A 24,049-nucleotide genomic window follows, 5' to 3' on the forward strand; every position below is an offset into this window, starting at 1 on the left:
GTTTGTAATTGTCAGGGAAAAATGTAGATTTTGTCCTGGAAAACCTGGAAAAGTCAGGGAATTTCATTTCTGCTTGTTTGTAGCCACCCTGAATTATCATGTTCTTCAACGCTCTTATAATAATTAATATAAATTAATGTGACTGAAATATGGACTTTTCAGGTAGACATTCATTTTCCAGGGGGAACCGTTGCCCCCTTCCCCTTCCGGATGTTCATGGTGATAGCATGAGATTTTTCAAGTTGTAACCTTCTTTACTCTACACACACCATTCATTAGAAGACAATAAGCATAGCCAGCAAACTAATTTACTCAGTTTACAGCTACCTTCTAACCAATCAGTCATTTCATATTGATGATGGACATTAAAATAGCAAAAGTATTCCCTTTCCTTTTCTTTATGTCTAAATTTCAAATTTGGAAGTGCTGGCACAGGTCTCCCTATATTTATAATATCACTTTTCTCACTACATCCAAATGGTTTCTTCAACACATCATCAATTACAAACGCACTGTGTGCCATTGCAATACAATATCTTTCATTGTAAATGCACAGAGAGAGCAATACACAAAATAAGAGCATGATATCCTGCCACACTATGGCTAGTATGCTGCCCCTACCAGTGTCTACAATGCATTCAATGGAGAAGCACAGCGAGTCACAATGCATGCACCAACTGACCAATGCAACTAGGTAAAGCATGTCCGTACACTCACTTCAGGGCCAGTAGGTGCTGCATTCAATGAACTTATACTCAATGTAGGGCCCTGGGTCCGATATGGGCTTCGCTTCCAAGGCTTGTGAGCCGTCGAAACACAAAATGACACATTTCTCGCACATGTTACAATTTCAGATACACTTATCGTTATTTTACCTAGCCTACCCAGAATGCACGCCACTGGAACCAAGCAGCAATATCTGAGAAAGTGTCCATCTGGGACAACTCTTGGTAAGAAACTATCTGAACTGCAAAGGAATTGGTCAGTGTAACATAAATCAGCTCAGTTTGGCCATGTGTCAACATTATCTCATGCTTACTAAGCCAAGCGTCAGGTTAACCTTGCAGCAGGTTTTCGCATATGTAGATCCAAACGTGCGCGCAAGAATATAGTTCCACTGAGATGGGTTCTATTCCGACACAACTGCATACTTGCAAGAAAACAGTTATTTAATTTGTAAAATACAGACAAAATAATACATCCATTAGCAGGTGTGGATTTGATCGGTTGCAATCACTGTGCAGACGAACTTGGATCCGCAGATTCGCCAGCTGGAGTTTGTATTGAGCTGAGGAATCCCTGAAGCCCAAGTGCGAGTCGAGCAAGACTGAATACGTTGCAGAGTGCGTGGAATCCGTGATACCAGTGTTGCACATCCCACTATTTTAACCCTATGTTTATTGTGATTAATAATCGTGCTATACAGCGGCGAGAATGGCTGGATCAAGCAAGGTCTCCTGTTCAGCGAGTGTTATTGTGGGCTTCATCCGAAGGGAAAAGCTCTTCAAATCAAGCAAGTTGTTTAAAATGCATAATCCTCCTTACGGAAACAAGATCAAAGTAAAACAGGGCGTGAGGTGATTTGCCGTCAATAGGCGCACGAACTGTATCCCGGGTGTTGAATGATTTGCGGTTTGAGTTTAGGAAGAGGAAACGATTGTTTGTTGTTTGACTACAAAAGAATGTCCCGGTATTAAAAGATATCCCCTTGAGAAGAAACATGTTTATTATTTGGACCAGACGTGCTTTAACTCGATGAAGGGAGGGGCGTGGGCGTTATATTGATTTTTCTTTATATATATATATATATATCACCATGCAAAACCACCGCCAGGGCTGAAGAAACCGACGAGAAAGGGAGAGGGGAAGGGGGAGGCTTATTGTTTCACCCACTGGCGGCAATCACGTCTTTGTTGAAGGCGCATATATTTACTGTTCCGTGCAAGAAAAGGGATGGATGATTAGCAAGAAATGGACAGACCAAGATTTGAATCCTGGTTTAGTGAAGTGATTCATAAATTGTAACCAGAATAATAGCAGCAGACAATGCACCTGATTGTATATATCCACAATAACAAATCATACTTTTTTTTTTTTGCTGGTATAACTTGAAGTGCGTGTGTCTTACAGTAACAAAGGTTTTCATAAACATATTTTTTTATAAACCAAAAACAATAATTTGTCATTTAATTCAAGAGGGCCTGTCGTTGTTTACTTATATCTTTGTTTATTTTTATTTTTGCTTGCTCGAAATACACACACATGCTCATGGGCGTCCGGAAGGGGGCCGTTCCCTCCCTGGAAAATGAAAATCAACCAAAAATTATGTATTTCACACATATAATTACATTTTAGCCACAATAATATGTGTTAATTATTGCATTAACACAATAAATTCAAATTTAAGCAATGTTATTAGGGAACTACACTCTTTTGGGGGAAATGTGACTTGTTTGCCTCCCTGGGAAAAATACTCTCATGTTTCGAAGATATTTCGCATTTATATTAAGTAATGACACATTTTTTTAAATAATTTATGCGCCGAAAGTACTTCTAAAATGTTATGTTTCAGGAGACAAAAAGAAACACAAATATATTCCGCTTGACATGCATGCGGGTTTTGATGTGTTGTGCGGTTGGCAATACTGTGGATTTTCTCAGTGTCTGCGATGTAAGCAGCTCGGCGGTTGAGGCAAGACTGGCACGGAAGATTCTGTGCTCAGTTCTCGCGCGGATTGATACATAAAACCTGCTGCAAACTTAGCCTGACGCGCGGCTTAGAGCTGTTTTATTGAATGCAAGGGTATAATCAAAATTTTCTTTTGCAAGTAGGGCCCAACTAGTGATAGAAATACGGTAGTTAAAAAATTGGCAGTGATAAATAATACTGAAGTAACGGAACTGTCACTATGTTTATTAATTCATAAAATACAACTTGAAATAATTATGATTTTTGTTGCGAGCATTACAAAATATGTGCCAAATATGGTGAAATTATGAGAAACACTAACTATATAACATAAAATACTACATTTGCATTATTATTGCAGCTTTTTATGCATGGAAATGTGCTTAGTACTTAATTTATCCACTTCAACATTAAGCAATTTCAGACAACAATTAACATTTTGGCGTTATTAGTGATTGTGAAAGATAAAAGTTCTGTCACACGACCCAGATCAGTGGTTTAGCTTCTGCCCCCAGGATGTAGCAGAGGGCCAGGGCAGGGTTTAGATGCTCTACTTGTTGAGCTCCTGAAATTTTGTATAACCCGATGAGACATTCATCAGAGTAGCTTACATGCAATAATTCGATTGTTGTGGATCAATATGCTATTGAAAGTAGCAATTTCTTGAGTGGAGCACTGGATAGAAAAGTTGCTCTTGTTGTTTACTGTCGGTGAACTTAGAAGACATGTTAATAGTCGGAGTTAGCTCTACGCACACAACAAATAACTTGACTCAGCTTTTTTTTTTTTTTAATATGTGGGAGGAATGGGGTAGTGGCTCAGCAAGAGGGGCCTGGGCAACTTGATGTGGGTAGCATCCAAATTGCCTAAAATGCACAAAAAACTGTGCCATGCCACTGTCAGATGCAATGTTTGCAGCTGGTTCCAGTTAACCTTCCCTACATATCCTGAAAACATGAGAATGTGAAAATAATAATGTGAAACTAGAAATTAAGGCTACTTTTGTTTTTGTACCAAACTTCAATTGTAGCAATTTAATCTGACAAAATTTTGGGAGAAGCCCATGCTTGGCTGTGCCAATAATTGAACTCTAGTTTTAGATAATTTTTGTAAATGTTTTGCAAATTGTGTTTATAATGACATGTTACCTCTTTATGCAGAACCCCATCCAAATGGTAAAAAAATGACCCAATGGTTTTGATAATTTGTACTGCATTCATTAACACTGCAGTGATCGCACAGAAAAAAAACAACTCTTGTCACTGGTTGCATGGATCACTGTTGTGATCCATGGAATATTGTTGTTTTTTGCCCATTGTGAAGAGATACAATTTTAATTATATTTCAACAATATCTGTAGCCCAGCAACCCCCCCCCCCCAATCCCAAAAAAAGAACATGAAGACAATAAGGTTTCTTGGTAATTAACAAATGAAAAACTTATTATTACATTTATTTATATTTTTTCTGTTTCCCTTGTTTATTTCTGGTGCACCTACGTTCGACAGAGATGTATCAGGTGTGATAAGAAATATATGTCACCTTTTCATTTGGTGACCATATGTGTTTGTTTATTTTTATTTGTTCCTTCTGTTTTGTGCATAATATTTATATCTCTCACTTTGTTAACAAGGACAGTTGCAAAGATTTTATCTTCTCTCTGTTTTTCTTTGTAGTCTGATCTTGTTGCACAAAGTACATTAAAAGATAATACAATAGATGATTTGCAGAAGGAACGTGATAAATATCGAGAAGCTGAAGAACAGAAGAAGAAGGAAGTTGAAAATATTATGATTGAACTTGAAAAGGTAATTTAAGTATTGGATTTTATGTTCTAATGGTCAGTACTGGCAGTTATTGTACACTTATATCAAGTAGTTTCAAGATAAATGTTCCACATTTAGAAGCTCTAAAAATAGTTATGCAGTAAAAAAATATGTTAATCGCAGAGGAGCTGGCATTTTTTTTTCCCAAATTGGTGAGGAACTATTACAAATATAATACAGTAGTTCACTCCTAAGTGTTTTATTTTTGCTATTCACACTTCTTTGAAGATTTTCTGATGTCAAAATTTTCAAAGGTGCTGAGTTGCACAGCATGCTGGTAAACTGTGTAGCAATTTTGGCCTAGAATCCTAAGAATAGGATGAAGTGGCACCTTTGAGGCATCTTAACTGTATGTTCTTCAGTGGCTGTGACAAAGAACTTAAAATTTTGGAAAATCTAAAGGCAGGGAAATAATTTCATTGGCTGTACTTGGGCCAGAACTGTGTGTGTGTGTGTTAAATGTGTAATCCATAAAAAATATAAAATATGGTGGTTCAAGTGTATTATATAACAATTTGTCAAGGAGTTATTACATGCAAATTCTTCTGCATACAACGTTCTGATCTGAAAGCTACTCAGAGAGCCGGCATCCTATTACTACACCTTCATCAGGCTTGTTTGATATTTTCTGATACCTGCATGGAAAGCTTGAACACTCACACCACGTAGTACTCTGGCAGTTTGTTTTTTTATACAGCATATTTGCAAAATATACAATTCAACCTACACATGTATCAATATATGCTGTATAAAACACACCTTACTACTAACTTTGTTGACCCTGTACATGTAATAGGGTGTTGGTTTGTTTCTGATCAGATTGCTATATTCCACAGGAGGCTCTCTGTGGTCTTGCCAACAGAACCCATGAAGTTAGCTCCACATGGAAATCATGCATATGTAATAAGGTTCCCAGCTATGGTTTTCTCTCCATGCAGCAATCTAATTGGAGCTTTCTGATCCGAAGCCCCTGTGTTCTATTCAAGATTTGTGCAGCTTTTCTAAGAATTGTGGCACAACTAGGATTTGAACCTGTGACTTGTCATTGTGTGGCATGGTTGTAATAAACAGATATTTGGCAATGTTGTTACTGCCCTTCAGATTTCTTCAGGAAAGTTCACCAGTAGACTGAATAATCTGGGTATTACAGAAATGTTGCACGAACCAAGGCATTGTTACAAATCACTTCTTATGATGGATAACCACACGGCATTGATATCCTTAAGATTACAATTTACTGTATGGCACCCACTCAAACTTTTCTAATTTTCTCTTTCTGGACTACTTTCTTTCAATATGTATTCACTTTGTCCAGTTTTATGATGATTGCCTGTTACATCTCTTGGCAGGGCAACCGACTTGTCAAAATTATTGGGGGGGGGGGGCCTCTGATCACTGAAATAAATGAATGAATCACTCACTCTCTCCCTTTCTTAAAAATAAAAATTACGTCTTCGTATAGCAGTTTTTAAGCAGCTATTATATTCCTCATGCAAATGGAATGTAACATGAAAAACGTTTAGAAAATGTTTCAAAGTCTCTCTCTGTCTGCTCATTTGTTTTTTTAGATAACAATTAACTTTTTACCGAAAAGTATGTATGTATTTACATTACCTAACAGTTTTAGCGGCCCCGGCACCCACCCAGCGTCGAATTACATAGGTACCTGGGGGAAACCCTGGGGGGTAAAGGCGGTCAGGGGCGTGATGCTGATCACATCACCCCCACTCACGACCGGGATCAAGAAAGTGTGGGGCGTTACCCCCACACCCCCTATACGCCTTCATGGCATGGTGCTATGCACAGGGGAGCACTTTACTTTTTTTTTTTTTCTTTATACCAGCCTCGGTAGCAACTGTTCACAGCTGAGATGCATTCTGTCTCTACGGCTGTTACTTTTTGTAGTCCTGTAGATTCATGATTTTACTGTGTCACACATGTCAGTGTATATTCATTTATAATAGTACTCTTTTGAAGTGTAGAACTTGAGGTTTGGCAGCATCAGGATTTTCATGTCTCTTAGGGACGTGACGTTGGCGTGTTAATTCTGACTCATCAACGAGGCTGGGTTTGCCCTCTGTGCATTTCTACCAGAACTGCTCAAAATCCATTCGGTTTTTCTTGAAAGATGTCAGTCAAGTATTTTAGTTTTGATTCCACTTCTGTAGCACCAATGCATGGAGACTGAATCTTACAGGTGACCTCTTCCATTGGACCCATCACGTGGCAGTAGAGAGAGAGAAAGAAAAATGTCTTGAAGTGAGGCATTGTCTCCAGGTATCCAGCACATTTTAATGCTGCGTCAGTAGACTCTTCTTCAGAAAATTTCTCAAAAAAATTGAGAAGGTTTTCATAGTTCTTCAAGATCTGTTGGATACTGGAGGCTCTCAATGTCGACCGATGAGGGCAAATTGGTCGCAATCCAGTATAGCCAGTCTTCTCGTTTATATCAATAATACTCCTAAATATTTGCATTCTTTTAGGGGATTCCCTAACAGTCTTTAACAAGTCGTTGGCTAAATTCATTATGTCTCTGATACAGGGCAGGTGACGCAAGCTGTCCTCAACTGCCAAGTTAAAGCTATGAACTGTACAGTGTACATAAATAGCCTCTGGCTGCAGATCTGTAACTAACTTTTGAAGCCCTTTAAATCTTTCCCTCATACAAGAGGCACCAACCATCCTAACACTGTCCCCTCAGATTCTGTATGGGCAAGTCCAGAGCCACCAGAATGTATTTTACAACGTCAAAAAGAGTTTTGGCCTCAGTGTTCGGAATCTCGTAAAAGCCCATGAATTCCTCAAAAATATCAAAATTTTCATTCACAGTTTGAATACAGAATGTCAATTGTTCACGGATGGATATGTCACAAGATTTGTCAACCATAATAAAATAAAAATAAACTTAAAGACCTTAGAATATTTTTCCCCTTATTCTTTGGACTAGAGGAAGAGTTGTTGTTGAGTTGGTGTTTTAAGTCCACTTTATACAGAGTAAGGGAAATTGGAACTGGACCTACAGTTTAAAGTGAAATCCGAACAACTTGTGCCTCCACCAAGTATCGAACCCGGAGACCTCTTGATTACAAGGCGCACCGTCGGGGAAGCCCTAGGACTAAGAGGAAGAGATTTTGAGGATAACTAAATATCGTACATATCAATATTGCCTGAAAGTCGTGTTTACGACCTAATTGTCATATCACCTTGTTATTTTGAAACTCTTTTTAGTAAAAATTTTAAAAATACTCATAATTATATGCTTAGTATATAGTAATAAGTCATGTGCTTTGCTGCCTCCGGTCATAGCCCCCCTCCCCCAAAGTTTATGATTTAGCGGCAGTGGTGGTGATTGGGTGCCAAAACTGGGGGCAAGGATTATAAAGAGAGGGGGAAGTCTGCTCAAATATCTGAGCTATACATGCTCGCCATGTATTTTCTACTCTGACGGACTAGTCATTAGGCAGGTGCTATAAGTACAGAAATCAAATTATAATTCAATTACGTATTTTATTCAATTTCATTTTTAAATAAATTAATAAACATGGTCTTATATTAACAACCCATAAATTTAATAACCTAGAATACCACACTAAATAGCTACTGTAGACACTACACTTACATAACATCTCAGGGTCATCCTCAATAAGCATAGGCGTACTGATAAAATATATTTACTTATCGAAACCGATCTAGGCTAAATTAGAGTTTTGGATTGTTAAGGTAAGGTTATGTTTATTGTTAATTTAATACAACAAGCAATGGATATTCTGTAATAACTATCTGTTCTTAGTTCCATACAAAATGTACAAGGAAATAATTAGATATCAGTTTGCTACATATAGTATTTAATGCCCCAAATGCTAAAATTTATAAACGTGGTACATTATTAAGTGGAAATATTGAATGTTAGCAAAACAGGTTACAAATATTTTACTTCAAATTACAAATGCAATTGTTAAAATAAAAAGTAACTTAAAAGTCTGAAAACTAATGAGTGAGACTTAAAACCATGATAAGTTCCTTTGTTTCTTTCTAGCATACATTTCTACACATTTATCTAAGTTTATTTGTGTTTAGTCAATGGCTAGTAATGGCAGGTGTGTTAAACGTTCTTGTTTTGTTGTGTTCCTTAAATAGTTTTTTACCCTTTTGAGGACACTGAAAGATCATTCTGCTGAAGCTGTAGTCACGGAAACTGTTAAAAACAATTTCAAAAGTTTCACAATATTTGAGTATACAAGTTGATTGTAATATTTTTCAGATTTAAACTCCAACACCAATGTGGAAATTGATTTGTTTCGATCAGAGTTTAGTCTTTCTTTCCTAGAAAATACATCAATTTCTGCAGATAAGCTGTCACATTCAATCTCATAGAATTTCTCAACAACAGGTGAATTAACAGCTGGATGAACATCTCCTCCACCAATTTTCTGTGGAACTTTGTGCTTACGTGAAATGACTAGTTCTTCAAATCCATGATTTTCACAAAATATATTCACCTGAGACCATATAATGTCAAATTTATTTTCATTACAAAGATCTGCAGTACTTGTTACAATCTGCTTGGCAACATCAACAACTTCAAGGACTGAAATATTGTGATTTTGAATGTATTTTGAAAGAATGTTAGTCTTTTCAAAATATTTGTTTCATCATTTTCAGTCCAAATACAAATTCAAATTTCTTTATACACAAGATCAACCCATGAGCCTCACCACCAACCCTTGGATCATTCGCTTCAATTTCTTCCAGTGTCTGCATTATTTGTGGCAAATGCTGTTCAACAGCTCGCAAACTTTCATATCTACTGCTGAATCTAGTGTCACTCAGTGACTTAAGAGACAAGTTGGTTCTAGATTCTATTGTATTATTTTCACCAGTATCCCCTTCCTTTACCTTTAGAAATATTGCATGGCGCTTCGGTGATGCTTCAATGAAGCAATAAAGTTGCTGAACAGTACAGAAAACATTCCGAACCAAGAAAATACTTTTCGATACATCCACAAGAGCAAGATTTAATGAATGCATGTAACAGTGCACATAGATTGCATGAGGATTATTTTCTTTTAATCTTGCTGTCACACCTTTATATATTCCTGGCCCCATCATAGTATTGAGCTACTATATTAGAGAGATCTAAACCTACTTCGTTCAACACAGACAGTAGCTGGCGATACAATGGCTCTCCATCTGTAAGATCTGTCTTGTAAAAACCTAGAAACCTTTCTTCGATTTTTAAATCATCTGTTACATATCTCAGTACGATAGTTAGTTGTTCATGATTTGCTATATCTGGAGTTTCATCCAATATTACGGAGAAGTACTTGCTTTTCTGAACACTTCCAATTATGTCGCTCTTTATTTGACTGGCTAAAATTTCCAACATCTCATTTTGTACATCGTGATGAACATAATTAAAGTACTTTTCTCGCTCTAAAAACATTTTATTCAAAAGTGAATTATCTGATGACCTCAGTTTCAATAATTCTACAAAGTTTATCCGATTATCTGAGAATTCTTCTTCCCTGTGGCCTCGTAATGATAATCCTTGTCTACCAAGAAAAAGTAATGCTTCAAACAGGATCTTGAGGTACTTATGGTTTTTTTCCACTTCTTCTTTGTGGTAGGAAGAAACCTTCACTGCTACACTTTCTTTACACTTTAAACCTTCTAGCCAACGTTGCAAAGCACTCAGATGAGAAGTACGCTCATGTTCTTGAAAACGTTGAGTTGCCTTTTTCCATTTCTTAAACCCCTTACTAATAAATGTTTCATCATAAATACCAGTACTGACAAATAATCGACATGGAAAACGAAAGGCTTTGTCATCAGACACACTATATTCAAGCCACTTAAATTGTGAATGCCATGCACTTCTAAATCTTCTTCCTTTAGTCTCTGGGAATGGAGCCAGGGTAGGCTGGAATGATCCTCCTTTGAAATATTCTAGGGAAGCATCTTTGCCATGAAGTGGATCTCGTCCGTAGAGGTTTGACTGACACTGGTTTACGTTTGAGTACTGTAAAACCACCAGATTTGCTGATCTTCCTTTTACTTTCACAAAATGAACTAGATGAACAGTCAGACACTGTCAAGTACTTTCTGATGTATGGGCAGAGTTTTCATATTCAATACTTTCTTCTTTTATGACTTCATTCTTCCTGCTAAAAAATCCAGTAACGTTTTCCCTGCACCTTTCTTCATTTTTCTCACTCGAAACTCTAACGAGCGAATGAGTGAAAACATTGTCACATTCACAACTACAGTAATAACCGAACACAAAGCTCTTAAAATTTTGTACGAACAGGGAGTGAGCGGTCACAAGAAAAAAATTCTGAATACTGTGACACGAAATGAGGTACCACAGCAAGCATTGCAAACCTCGGAACACGATAAGACCAGACCGTACGTTTGTGTTAAGATTTCCTCAGGAAAATATTGTACAACCCCTCCCCTCCCTCTCTCTCCCCTTTTCCACGATCTTTTCGGCCCCGACCCGATAGTTGAGCTAAAATAGTCAGTTTCTTTGGAGCCGAGGGGGTAATGTCTTTGTTCTTTGTCAATTGTTGATGTTCATGTTTACACTAGGAGCAGTGAAGCCTCCAAATGTTTTGCAGCCCTGGGAATGCCTCTTTCTTGACACAAGTGTTATTGTGATTGTTGATATTGAAACAACACAGGCGGCATGTTTTGAAGCTTTTAAGTTAGCAATAATTTCTACACGAAGCATTTGTGCTTCCTTGCAGAACCGTTTGGTAGAGTTGCTAGTTTGCGGCTTAGCTGTAACCCTGAGGAATCTTGGTTGTGGCCACATGTGACTTTGTACGAAACAAATTCATAACAATTTATGTTAAGAATAATGTTATTATTTTAATGAAATTAACAATGAAATTGAATGAAAGATGTGTAAGAAGATGGCTTACCATAAAGAGTATAGTGGGGGGCAACGGCCCCCTTCCCCGTATCGCTGCCACTGTTTAGCGGTCTCAGCCCCCCAAAGTTGATGGTCTAGAACATAACAAATGTGTATTTAAAATTAAGTTCATGTGGCACACTTTAGAGTAGACTTTACAGGAGAAGCAAAATAATACATTAGATCCTCTTAAGCAAAATTATTTTGGAGGTCCCTCTGCCCCCACATCGTTAACATTGGGTCTTGGGAAGAAAGGAAAAAAAAACTTACTTTTTGGATCTTTCAAATAAATATCCCTGGCATGCAATGGATTTGCCAGACCCATGCATATACTTTATCATTAAATAAATCATTCATTGTATCAACTGTAGAATAGGTCATGGCCCAAATACCATGAAATATTATATGTTATGTTAATTTCAGGTTCGAACTGAGCTGAATACATTGAAAGCAATAAAGCCAGAAAACATACAAAATCAAAGGCCTGATCCACAGACAACTTCAGGTATGTGTTTTAAAATTCTTTATGCAACTTTGAAAGTGTAAAAAAAAATCATGTGGTAAGATTATTTTTTTAAGGTAATCATGCAGATTGAATATCGAACTGTAGGTAACTCCTATACTCTCAATGCTTTTAATCTGATAGTTCTTAATTACATATATTTTATTCTTCCATTGTAAATTTTCGGCTTATTGTAATTTCCTGAAACAATACTTTGATATCCTCCATCATACACTTTAATTGCAAGGTGTTTAGATGTTAATTTGAATCATAGTAGCCATTTTACATTACATACTATTCTTTAAATAAGATGCTGACACTGTGTATTCGCTCATTTATAGGGACGAAATTTCTGGTCAATAAAAATTTACAGTGTTAAAAAATGTTACAGGAGCAGGATACGAGTGGTGGATTTTTTTTAAAATTTTTTTTAAAAATTATTCTGCATGATCATAGATGGAAACGACATACAAAAATGGCTGTAAATTGATACACAATTGTGTGTAAAAAGGGAGACGACTACCTTCCTGTTGGAACCGTTTACTACAAAAATGGAGAACTAACACAATTACATCTGTAATTGCTCAATTTTCAATTGAATTGAATGTAATTTGGGCCACATGAAGTCTTGCTCCATGTTGATTTTCTTTACCTATATTCACCTGGAAGCAGCTATAATGATTATTCCTTTTTTATTATTATATAATGAGTTTGAATACAATTCAATCCAATGTTTGGGACACTATACTGTGTGTTGAAACTTCTGGAGCATGCTGTAATTAAGTTGCATATTTCTTTATTCTTATAACGGGTGTCCGTGGCCGCGGTGGCTCAGTCGGTAACGCGTCTGACTACCATGCTAAAGGTCCCGGGTTCGATCCCCGGCCGGTTCAAATCCGGGAACTTTTCTAACGATGGAAGCGGCCCCGGCGCCCACCCAGCGTCGAATAACATGGGTACCTGGGGGAAACCCTGGGGGGTAAAGGCGGTTAGGGGCGTGATGCTGATCACATCACCCCACTCACGACCGGATCAAGAAAGTGTAGGGCGTTACCCCCACACCCCCTATACGCCTTCATGGCGTGGTGCTATGCACAGGGGAACACTTTACCTTTTTTATAACGGGTGTCCCACTAGCTTTCGAACCGGCAAAAAACGTTATAATTTCCGAACAAACATGCATAGGAAAGTGAAATTCACAATACACGTACCTTGTTTCATGCTGAACACGAGGCAGGGTTGAACATAAGCGCGCGTGTCAAAACAAAGACGGTAGGTGATGCCAGGGGAAGTGCTGCTTGGCATGGTGCGTGTGGTTAGTGTGACGCGAGTCCCTGCATCACGAGGATGAATCGGTACACCGTACCAGATTGCGTGTTCATTGTAAAGAAATATTGGATATCGGGATCGTAACAGACCATTCAATGTGAATTTTGCCGTGAATTTGGATGCCGTAAAGGACCATCGAAATCATCAATACATCATTTGGTACACAAGTTCGAAACAACAGGAACATTGCTTACGGGACATGGAGGCGCGTGTCCACGGATGTCTGAGACGACAATACAGAATGTGCGGCAACGTCTTTTGCAGTCTCTTAAGAAGAGCCTGTGTCGATTATCACAGGAGGCAGATGTCAAAGTCAACTGTGCAAAGAGCGCCAAAAGAGCCAAGCGTCGTCCAGGAGTTGAAGGCTACAGATTGGGAAAAGCACGTTGGTTGCAAGCTTTGCTGCATGACAATCCAGTCATCCAGTCACAATCCAATCCTAGAATATGCTTGGTTCACCGATGAAGCTTGTTTCCATCTCTCCGGGTATGTGAACTTGCAGAATACCTGGGTGTGGGCCGCCGAAAATCCGGATGTGTACCACGAGACTCCACTTCATTCCTTAAAGGTGGGAGTTTGGAGTTTCCCGACAGCGTATCATTGAACCCATCTTCTTTGAAGATACAGTAAACACACAAGTTTACTTACACATCTTCAGTGTATTTGTGAATCAGCTGGACGATGAAGAACTGTGCGTCGCGGTTATTTCCAACAAGACTGAGCGACATGCCATACTTCCAACGTGGCCATGGCAGGAATTGAGTCCTTTTTTGGTGACAGAATCATCTCCAAAGGATTGTGGCCGCCAAGATCCCCAGATTTAACACCTCCGGATTTCTTTTTATGGGGTTTCCTTAAACGTTGTGTCTACAGAAACAACACGATCACTGCAAGAGTTGCGAAACGACATCGAGAATGCGATTTACGAGATCACACTGGAGACTCTACATCGCACTTTTCACAATATGGAACGCCATGTACAAACATGTCTGGACGTCCAGGGAAGACACTTGCAGCACCTGCTGTGACGATCATGTATTCAGCATCAAACAAGATACGTGTATTGTGAATTTCATTTTCCTATGTATGTATGTTCGGAAATTAAAACTTTTTTTCGGGTTCGAAAGCTAGTGGGACTGCATGTTTAGATCATACATGTGAATACACTTACACTATTTGCAACTTTAAGGTATAATTTTATGAAGCTACACAATATATATTTTTTCTCAACTTGAATTCATTTTTAAAACCTCAACTTATCAGAAAAAGAAAAACCAGTAAAGAGTGCCCTGTCACTGCTTCCTACTTCCTTCAGTTTTCACCTTTTTAACCCAACTTACCTTCTCATGTTTTAAACTTTGCCTGTACTTGTCTAAATTCCTGAAGAAGCCACATGATGTGGTGAAAGATTGAGTAAAAAGTAAGTTCATGCTGTGAAGTACAAACTGGACTTCGGTTACTTAGTGAACAGTGGTATGTTGTTTTCATTTCATTTAAAGTTACAGAAAGTTCATTCACTCTCAAAATAAATGTATGGGGCAAGGTGAGATAAAACTGTCTGAATAATGCACACATTAGGTTTTGCCATAGGAAAAGACATCTATTTACACATTCACTGTACAAAACCAATGCACACAAATTAAACTTTTATATTTGTAAGCCAAATACCAAAATGGCAGAATTGGTGAATTACAGGATATATATATATATATAAAAATCAAATAAGGTAAAAGGAAACACTCACCGGACAGTAGGAATGGCAGGTCCCTTTGGGATGGAGGGTATGCCATGCCTCAAACCTTATTTACATCCTCACCTGCAACATCTGTGGTGATTTTTACCTGGGGGAAACATCAACGGCCCTCAACCTCCGTATCAATAACCACCGCTCCTCCACCCACAACCTGGACTTCACTGTCGCCGTCCACACCAACCACCACAACATCAGTTTCAACGACTGCTTCCGGGTAGCGATCATCCACCTCCTACCCCAACCAGCCAACACCTCTGTTCGCAAAAGATGGGAGAGGGCCTATATATCGGCCATGAGTGCAACCACTCCACCTGGCCTGAACAAGGCCACCCAGTAATGCCAACCCTCACCCACCCTCCCGCCCTCCCTCCCAACTCATCCTACACACTCACAGTTTACGACGAGCCTGGTGACGAAACAGTGTTTTTTTCGTTCTACGCACCGCTTCTTCTTCAATGGGGACCTGGCAACTCTGCAGGACCCCAACTTCCGGTTCCGTCTTCTGTTTCTTCTCACACCGATGATGCTATAAATTAGCGAAAATTTTGAATTTTCCTACTGTCCGGTGAGTGTTTCCTTTTACCTTATTTGATTTTTACTTAGCCCTTTTGGCCCTCCTTGCTTTTATCCTATATATATATATATATATATATATATATATATATATATATATATATATATATATATATATATACAAAATATATAAAATTCATCACCTCCCCCACCCTCCAGATCCCTACTGCTGCTGGTGAGTTCACTCTTTACCCAAAGGGCACTTGCAACTAACTCCTCCAACCTCAAATACCCCCTCATCTGCCAAATCTGCAGTAACTTCTACCTAGGTGAAACCTCCACCCCCTTAACCTCAGGATCAACAACCATCTTTCTTCCACCCAAAACTCCAACCTCACTGTCGCCACCCATACCAACAGCCATAACACCATCTTTAACAACTGTTTCCGTGTTGCCATTATCCAACTTTTACCCCCCCCCCCCTCCCACACACACACAGACACGTCTTCCCGCAGGCGGTGAGAAAGGATCTATATATCAGGCATGCACACCACTATAGCCCCCTGGACTCAACCAATAATCCGACTCAACCTAGCCAACCAATAATCCTTTCCCCTCCTTCTCGAACTCCCACCTTGCAGTGAACTCTGGTGAAACTACGTAACATTCATTACCTATCAGTTGTCTCTGGCAACACTGTACCGATGGAACTCAGTATTCTGTGCCCCTGTACTAAGTGGCACTGCTACTTTTCTCTCTCGTGAAAATGCAGTATATCCTGCAAAATATCAACCTTTTTTCTTTTGTGTAGTGTCATTTTTGTTTTATCACACACCCACACATACATGTATTTATGAATAATATTACTGGACCAATATGCTATGTCAGCTGACATGGGTAGAGTATTAATGAATCTATGTCATCCTGTAGTTTACTCCTCTTATCTACTTTTCCCAATTAATTTAACAATACAAATAAGAAATCTTCTTGATATATTTACAACTTGAAGAACTAATTTAGAGCTGCGAGTATTACAGTAGTATTTGAAAAATGTTTTGTCAGTCCATCCCTCCTGGAAATTGGGGTTGTCATTTCAAATCAAACATCAGCACCATATGTATGATCTTTGCCTGTGCCAGACAAGAAATTGTGCAAGTATATCTGCTGGCAAAAGTATCTTCTCATAATCTTGTGTTTGGCTTCCTGTGTGTATTTACTAGGGATGGCCACAAGATCCAGATAATGGATATCTGCATTTCAAATTATCTGAAATATGTTTTAGATGCAATATATAATTCAGATATCTGAATATTCAGACAGTATGGATATCTGAATAGTTTGGATATTGAGAGAATCTGAATTGTTTGGATATGCATATAATCAGGATATCTGGATAGTATGAATATCCAAGTAATCTGTGTATGTAAATGAATATACAACTATATTGGATGATGGATTAGTTGAGAATCCGTACAGAAGAAATAGAAAGCTGACAATTGATTGATTGAGTTGGTGTTTTAAGTCCACTTTAGCATTTTATAGGTTTGTCGCGTGTTACTCACAAATCCAGAATATAGAAAAGGAAAGTTAAAAATTGTACTTACGTATGTGAGTATAGTGCTCTTATTGTAGAACGACGTTTCAGAGATTGACTATCTCTTTCCTCAGGTTCGTATAAAAACTAAGTACTTGGCATAGTACTGCGTCAAAAATGTAATATGAGGATTAACCACAATCCTCATATTACATTTTTGACGCAGTACTATGCCAAGTACTTAGTTTTTATACGAACCTGAGGAAAGAGATAGTCAATCTCTGAAACGTCGTTCTACAATAAGAGCACTATACTCACATACGTAAGTACAATTTTTAACTTTCCTTTTCTAAAGTCCACTTTATGCACAGTAAGGTTAATCGGGACTGGACCTACAGTTTAAAGTGGGATCGGAACCACTATGAGCCTCCACTGGGTATCGAACCTGGGACCCCTTGATTACAAGGCCACGATGCTACTACTGCACCATCAAGGAGGCCTACGAACCTGACAAATAAAAGACTATGCGGAGATGCCGTAAAACAGATAAACGATAAATGGCCTGGATAATGCACACTTCGCATATTCCAGATATAAAAATATCCAATACCCAGATGGAAAATTATCTGATATTCTGATAAAATTTCTGGATTTGATCATGCCTAGTATCTGCACATCATCTAATGTGAACATCACAAGACCAATCCTTATGGTTCATGTATGAATTCCAGTTTTCTTCCTTTCATTACATCACTGAAGCGATTGGCAAACAAAACTCAATACAGCCATTCATTGTGTTAGCAAATGCTGGAAATGTAATCATTGGTTTGGGGGCATTTTTTTTTTAATTACAGAGGTTGTTCGCTTTATATCCGACCATTGTAGATTCGGTGCTGCCACCTGGCGTATCATGCTGGAACTATGTTGTGTCTGACCTTGTAGGTGCGTGAGTGTTGGTAGTGAATGTCATCAAATGGCACCGAAAATCAACCGGTATTGGGAGGGTTACGTAATGGCCCTTTTCCATGCTAAGTTTTCATACGTACGCTCTCCTTGCGAAACATTCACCCACGAAAAATACCAGGTGAAGGGATGTAAGCAAAGTGTCACATACCGTGACATTGACGGCAAGGGGTGCAGCAAATTTGTTCGTCAGTGCAGGGAAATTTTCCCTCGTGGCTTGATGGTTGTGACGGGATTCGGATATGAGGGTAAGTTGATGATACACAAGGTGAACAAAAGCGTGAAGGTGAATGCCAGATACTTCCAAGACTCCATTCTGACATCTATCTATTAGAGAGACATCCCACAATTGTATGGAATGGATGCGAACCAGGTGATGATCCATATAGACAAGGCTTCGAGTCATACCGCCAGAACATCACTACGTTTTTGTCAGGAAATGGCAGAGGAATTAGGAATTCGTGTCATTCCGTTTGAAGACATTCCTGTGAAAAGCCCAGATGCCAGTCCAATAGATTTTTGCGCATTTGGACTGTTGAAACGACGTCTTCAACATCGCCGCCTGCGCACCCTGGATGGTCTATGGAAAGCTTGCAGGGAGGAATGGGACAGAATTCCCATGCCTGTCCTGCGCCGGATCTTACTGCAATGGAAACTGTGATGCCGGGCGATAGTCCACAATGCTGGGGTCCAATAGAACATGATCGGTGGTGGCGGTGCGATATATCTTAAGGTGAGTGAGTACCCGTCAAAAATGGTCAGATATAAAGCGAACAAACAACCTTCTGTATATCTACCCACTTTTCTCATATATTTTCTTTGTTGTGATTTGTTGCATTGCCTCATCTATTCACACATACTAATAATATGAATCACATTGGAGGACATACATGAGAACTGGTCAGAAGTAATCAATAGATATTTGACAAAATGGTTGGTTCCAGTAAGGTTGGTTTTTCTTATGAAAGGAGGAGGTGAGAGAAAGAAGGAAACAGGGGAGTCATTTTTGAACCAGAATTATTCACCGTCGATTAGCCCAAAATGGCAGTAAAGCAATGTAAAATAACCTCAATCAATCAGAATTACTGAACCAAGTGTCAATTGAAACATATACAGAAAGAGTCAACCAAAGACATGCCTATGATAAGGTAATTGAGCTGTTTTTACAGGAAAGTTGTGTAATGATATCCGGTCTATCCAATTTTTAACCTCTCAAACATTTCAATGGGTCATAATAAAACTGAACAAATACTAATTTCTTAACTTTTTGTATCACTTATTTCTTCAGCAAGTACCTGTTCCAGTGGTGAGCATGTTCTAACATTTTGATGTGAATCACATTGCTAAGTCATTAAAATGTTGTTATATCATGGGAAGTCTCTACATTGGAAACTATATGAGAATGAATTTATTCACAAGAATATGGAGTACATATACTTACTTGTTGCGCAACTGCAAATTTTTATTAATAGCACTTAATGTCTGAAGACTCACCCAGATCCAAAACATTGGCTTCAGGAAAATGTGCCACAGAAAAATAACCCATTTTTTGTTTATAATTGTGAAAACTTTAAAAAATGCAACCTAATGATTAATTTGAAACATGAAAATTTAACGTTAATATTTAAATTCATTAATAACGATGGAAGAAATTTATGCCTCTACATTTTGTCATAATGTTTTTTTAAGAAATATAAATTGAGTATAAAAAATACAACTTCCAAATTATTGATTTTACGTAAAGTACTGAGCATAATGTCTGAGGATAATCACTGTAACTGTATCAGCTTAATAATCTAACCCTTAAGATTCAAAGCATATTAATAACTAGAGGCACATATTTTTGGTAAATAAAAAAAAAAAAAATTTTGGTATAAAGACTGAGTCAATTTTGGGTTCAAAAGCGGTAAATAAAATAAAATTTTGCTGTTATAGTGGTGAAAAAGTGGTATATAAAATGACATTTTGGTTTTAAAAATGTGAATATAACCCAATTTTGATTTAAAAATTGCACTTAATAAACAAAATAAACATATACTTTCTAAAAGAACATTTATGTCGTTACCAGAATATTGAGTTTATTCTTGTACATAGGGGTCCATTTTTGTTTCTCAAATATCTACAGCAGAATTAATCAATTTTCCATGAATTGCATAACTCACAAGATAATTCTTACTTCGGAAAGTGTCACATCGGTAAATAAACCCTAAATTTCGTGTTTAACTCTTTAGTGCTGGCGTGGGGTGTTCACGACACCCCACATGTTAAAACCTAACTCTCCAAGCTGAGTAAATTTCACTAACTAGCTATAATTTTTGTTACCTTCCTATTTGAATGTTATCTTCACAACTAATCTAGAATCAGTTTTATCACTACTGTTTACTACTGTTTAGTAATTACAGTATTTAAGACCTCGGTGTTCCTAACACCCCACGCCAGTACTAACGTTACATAAGTATTTTGTGACACATTTTATAAATAACGTTCTTTCTGAAATAGCCTACTACGACAATGTGAATGAACAACAATGGGTTAAAAGCATTATAAGCTAACAGGCATGCCAACAATGAGCTGCAATAAAATAGAAAGATGTCAAAACAAAGTGTTTCTGCAAGCGTTGCCTGAGAAACATTTGTCTTAGTCATTTATTTATTTAAAAGTGTTTTTAAACTGCCGAGAACAGCTTTTCAGCCTTGATACAGCAGTATTACATGTTACAAGGTATCCAAAACCACAGTATTGGACAAGAGAACATTCCATTCAAATGGTTACGATTTGTGATGACTGCCATAACGCTAAAGACTCGGAAACAAAATAAAATGCCACAGCAACGTCAATGAATGTACTTTACTTTCCCAAATTATTGTTACATGCACAGTGCAGTAAAAATGAAAAAAAAAGAATGAGTTTGTTTATATTCTGTAATCATATAAGCCTATAATGTCCTCTAAAGATATTTTTTCGGTGAATGTATAGAGAATAAGTAATATTTGGTTCTAAATGTTAAAATAAATATTGTAAACACACTTTAATAAACTACTGTAGTAAAATTTCATTGTAATTGTTTGCAAGTTATGTTAAAATAAAATACACATTGTAAAAACATAATGCAAGTTAAAGTAATTATTGCCAGGGGGGTGCTGCGCCAGTACTAATGTTATGAAATAGAGCGCCAGTAGTGTAGTAAAGGGTTAAAACTCTATTTCACATTTTGCAGTTCATTTCGCATTATTTCGTGTCAAAACAGGGTAGGAAAATGCACCTCACACCTTTCAGAAACATGAAAATTTAACATTACAATACAATGTGTTATTTCACATTTCGTGTTTTCGTCAAAAACAAAATATGCATGCCTCTATTAATAACATAAAAAAAAAAATTCACATAAATGTAAGTCTAGTTTCTATGTATATCTAAAATATTCAGAAAAAGTTGTGCCACTCTGATACAATATTTGGTGAATGTTTTATGAAGAATGTGAATTATATTCTTTCATTTCCTTATACATGTGACCATGTCACTCTTTATTATAACATCAATTGAAAGAATCAGTTAAACTGATGCCTTCATCAAGAATACTGGTAAAGTTGCATTAAAACTAGTAAAAGAATATGTTAACTCGATGTTAGGCATGCAATTTTCTGTAACATACTTGGCTTGTGGGTGACACTTGTCATTCAACCCCTTAATTGTCTTTAAAGTATGAAATACTGTAAATTATTGTACTGTGCATGCATGCTTTTGTGTAGCTGAACATTCTTTCTTTGTTTTTGTTCAAAGCTTAGCTGCAAATTTCTGCTGCGCTTCCAAGTGACATAATATTATAATAAGAAGACGTAAGCGAGTTACTAAATTATTTCCGCTAAACATATATAATATTAATTTCAGTCGCATGCTTCGGTGGCCATTGTCAACCTTGTTTCTAAATATGTAACAAACTAAGAAGTATCACATTATCTTTGTCACATGGTCACTTGCACCCCCACCACTGCACCATCTTCTTTATTTACCAACCTCTGTATAACATGTGAATCTGCTGTGTGCTCCATCTTTTAACGCTTTGACATATTTCTTGTTTTGTATTTAAATGTGTGGTTGACAACTTAGAAGTTTAGCAGAACTACAACGCTGAGATTATAACAAATAAAGACAAAGAGAAATGTTTCGCTACACAAAAACACCTGTACACAGTATAGTTCAGAGTGTTGCAAACTTGCAATGAATATCGATGGGTGACACAAGACACCCACGGACCTAACAGAGTCAAAGAAAAAATCAGCAGTCAATTGAAATGGACATAGAGTGCATTGGCAATGTGATTTGCAAGCCTCTCTTAACTGTTCAAATCGAGAAGTTTTACGAACTTCAAGGTATGCAAATATTATTTTAGTAGTTATAATAAAACTCTACCTTTTTTAGTAGTCATAATGAAGCGCTACCTTTAAAAGTATACAGTACAAAATGTGGCTTTTCAGGCATGTGGCACTGGGATAGTTTTGTCGCTGTGCTTGCGACATGCAGTTGTTCTCACATTTAAAATACATGGGGAATATGATGCTGAATGTGGTGTAATTATATTAAATTTGATTTTAATCTGAGAAATTATGTCGGAACTACAGATTACTAATCAGTGCTATCAAAATAGATTTTTTTAAAAAAATAAAATGATGATAAACAGCATACTACAGTATTTGTTTACGTTACTTGTAGTTTTCACAATTTAAGTGTTTTATTGTTGTGAGATAGTGTGCATTAATAAATGAAGGGCTTGGGTGTAAAACATGGTAAGTGACATTTTGTCATTTCGAAGTTCATTAAGAAAAAAAGGTTATTAGAAGCTATACTGTAGATAAATTGTTTTCCTGTTGTCTTTACCGATTTCAGAAGGCTTCACAGAGTCCAATGCAAATTGTATGACATGGCAATTTCACTCTAAAATTGAAGGATGGCACATTTTACTTTGTAACTCACAAATAACCAAAATGTCACTTACCATGTTTTACACCCGAGCCCTTCAAATAATATATAATAATTTTGAACACGTGTACTTTTTTCATATCCATCATTAATATTGGACTTTTTTACAGGTTATCTTGTTTTTCCACATAGTTAATAAAAATCCTCCTATCTTCTGCTTTTACAAGCCTCTAGGGCATTCTCATTTACAGGGATTTTTAATGTTCAAAGTTCTGTGGACAAAGATAAAAAAAGAAGAAAAAGTACAAGGAAAAATATCTGTTTAAAACAAGAAAGCATATGTTAACTTGAAGTAAAGTAAAAAAAAAAGTAAAGTGTTCCCCTGTGCATAGCACCACGCCATGAAGGCGTATAGGGGGTGTGGGGGTAACGCCCCACACTTTCTTGATCCGGTCGTGAGTGGGGGTGATGTGATCAGCATCACGGCCCTGACCGCCTTTACCCCTCCCAGGGTTTCCCCCAGGTACCCATGTTATTCGACGCTGGGTAGGCGCCGGGGCCTCTTCCACCGTTAGAAAAGTTCCCGGATTTGAACCGGCCGGGGATCGAACCCGGGACCTTGAGCATGGTAGTCAGACGCGTTACCGACTGAGCCACCGCGGCCACTTGAAGTTATTAAAGTAATAGGGTGACACTTTGCACATTTTCTGCATTATTTATGGAGTTTCCCCAATTCAACATATGCAGTTGTATTACGCATACTTGCAAACAAGAAAAGATCATAAAATGTAGTGTAGAATCAAAAACGTTGAACTGTCAGTCTACGGCAGATGAGAATGAGCCAAATGACACCAAGTTTAGTATTGTTTGTGCATAAAAATATGCTATTCAGCTGATCCAAGCCTGCCATTGCACTTTTATGTATTTTTCTTAGCGTCATGAGAATGTCACTTTCAGAAACTTATGACACACTTCATTATCTAAACTGTTTATGAATTCTGAAATACACTTTCGTGAAATATTATTTTAGTAGCACACAACAATGTGTTCCAATGTTAAGTTTAGGTCAGTCAAATGACGAATGGAATTATCTTTGCTACAACTACGCTGG

At 37.6% G+C, this 24,049-nt stretch overlaps 1 protein-coding gene across 4 annotated transcripts in view; it reads left to right on the forward strand.

Annotated features, from left to right (window-relative positions):
• LOC145994722 (uncharacterized) overlaps positions 1-24,049 on the forward strand; it is a 74,368-nt gene that overhangs the window by 19,949 nt on the left and 30,370 nt on the right. For all 4 annotated transcript variants that reach the window (XM_083130923.1, XM_083130926.1, XM_083130925.1 and 1 more), the window contains 2 exons: positions 4,365-4,496; positions 11,851-11,932. In XM_083130923.1, the coding sequence (XP_082987049.1) occupies positions 4,365-4,496; positions 11,851-11,932 (214 nt within the window). The remainder of the gene's footprint in view (positions 1-4,364; positions 4,497-11,850; positions 11,933-24,049) is intronic.

The sequence above is a fragment of the Lepisma saccharinum genome, chromosome 11 (assembly GCF_977018435.1).
Source record: "Lepisma saccharinum chromosome 11, izLepSacc3.1, whole genome shotgun sequence".
Classification (NCBI taxonomy): domain Eukaryota; kingdom Metazoa; phylum Arthropoda; class Insecta; order Zygentoma; family Lepismatidae; genus Lepisma; species Lepisma saccharinum.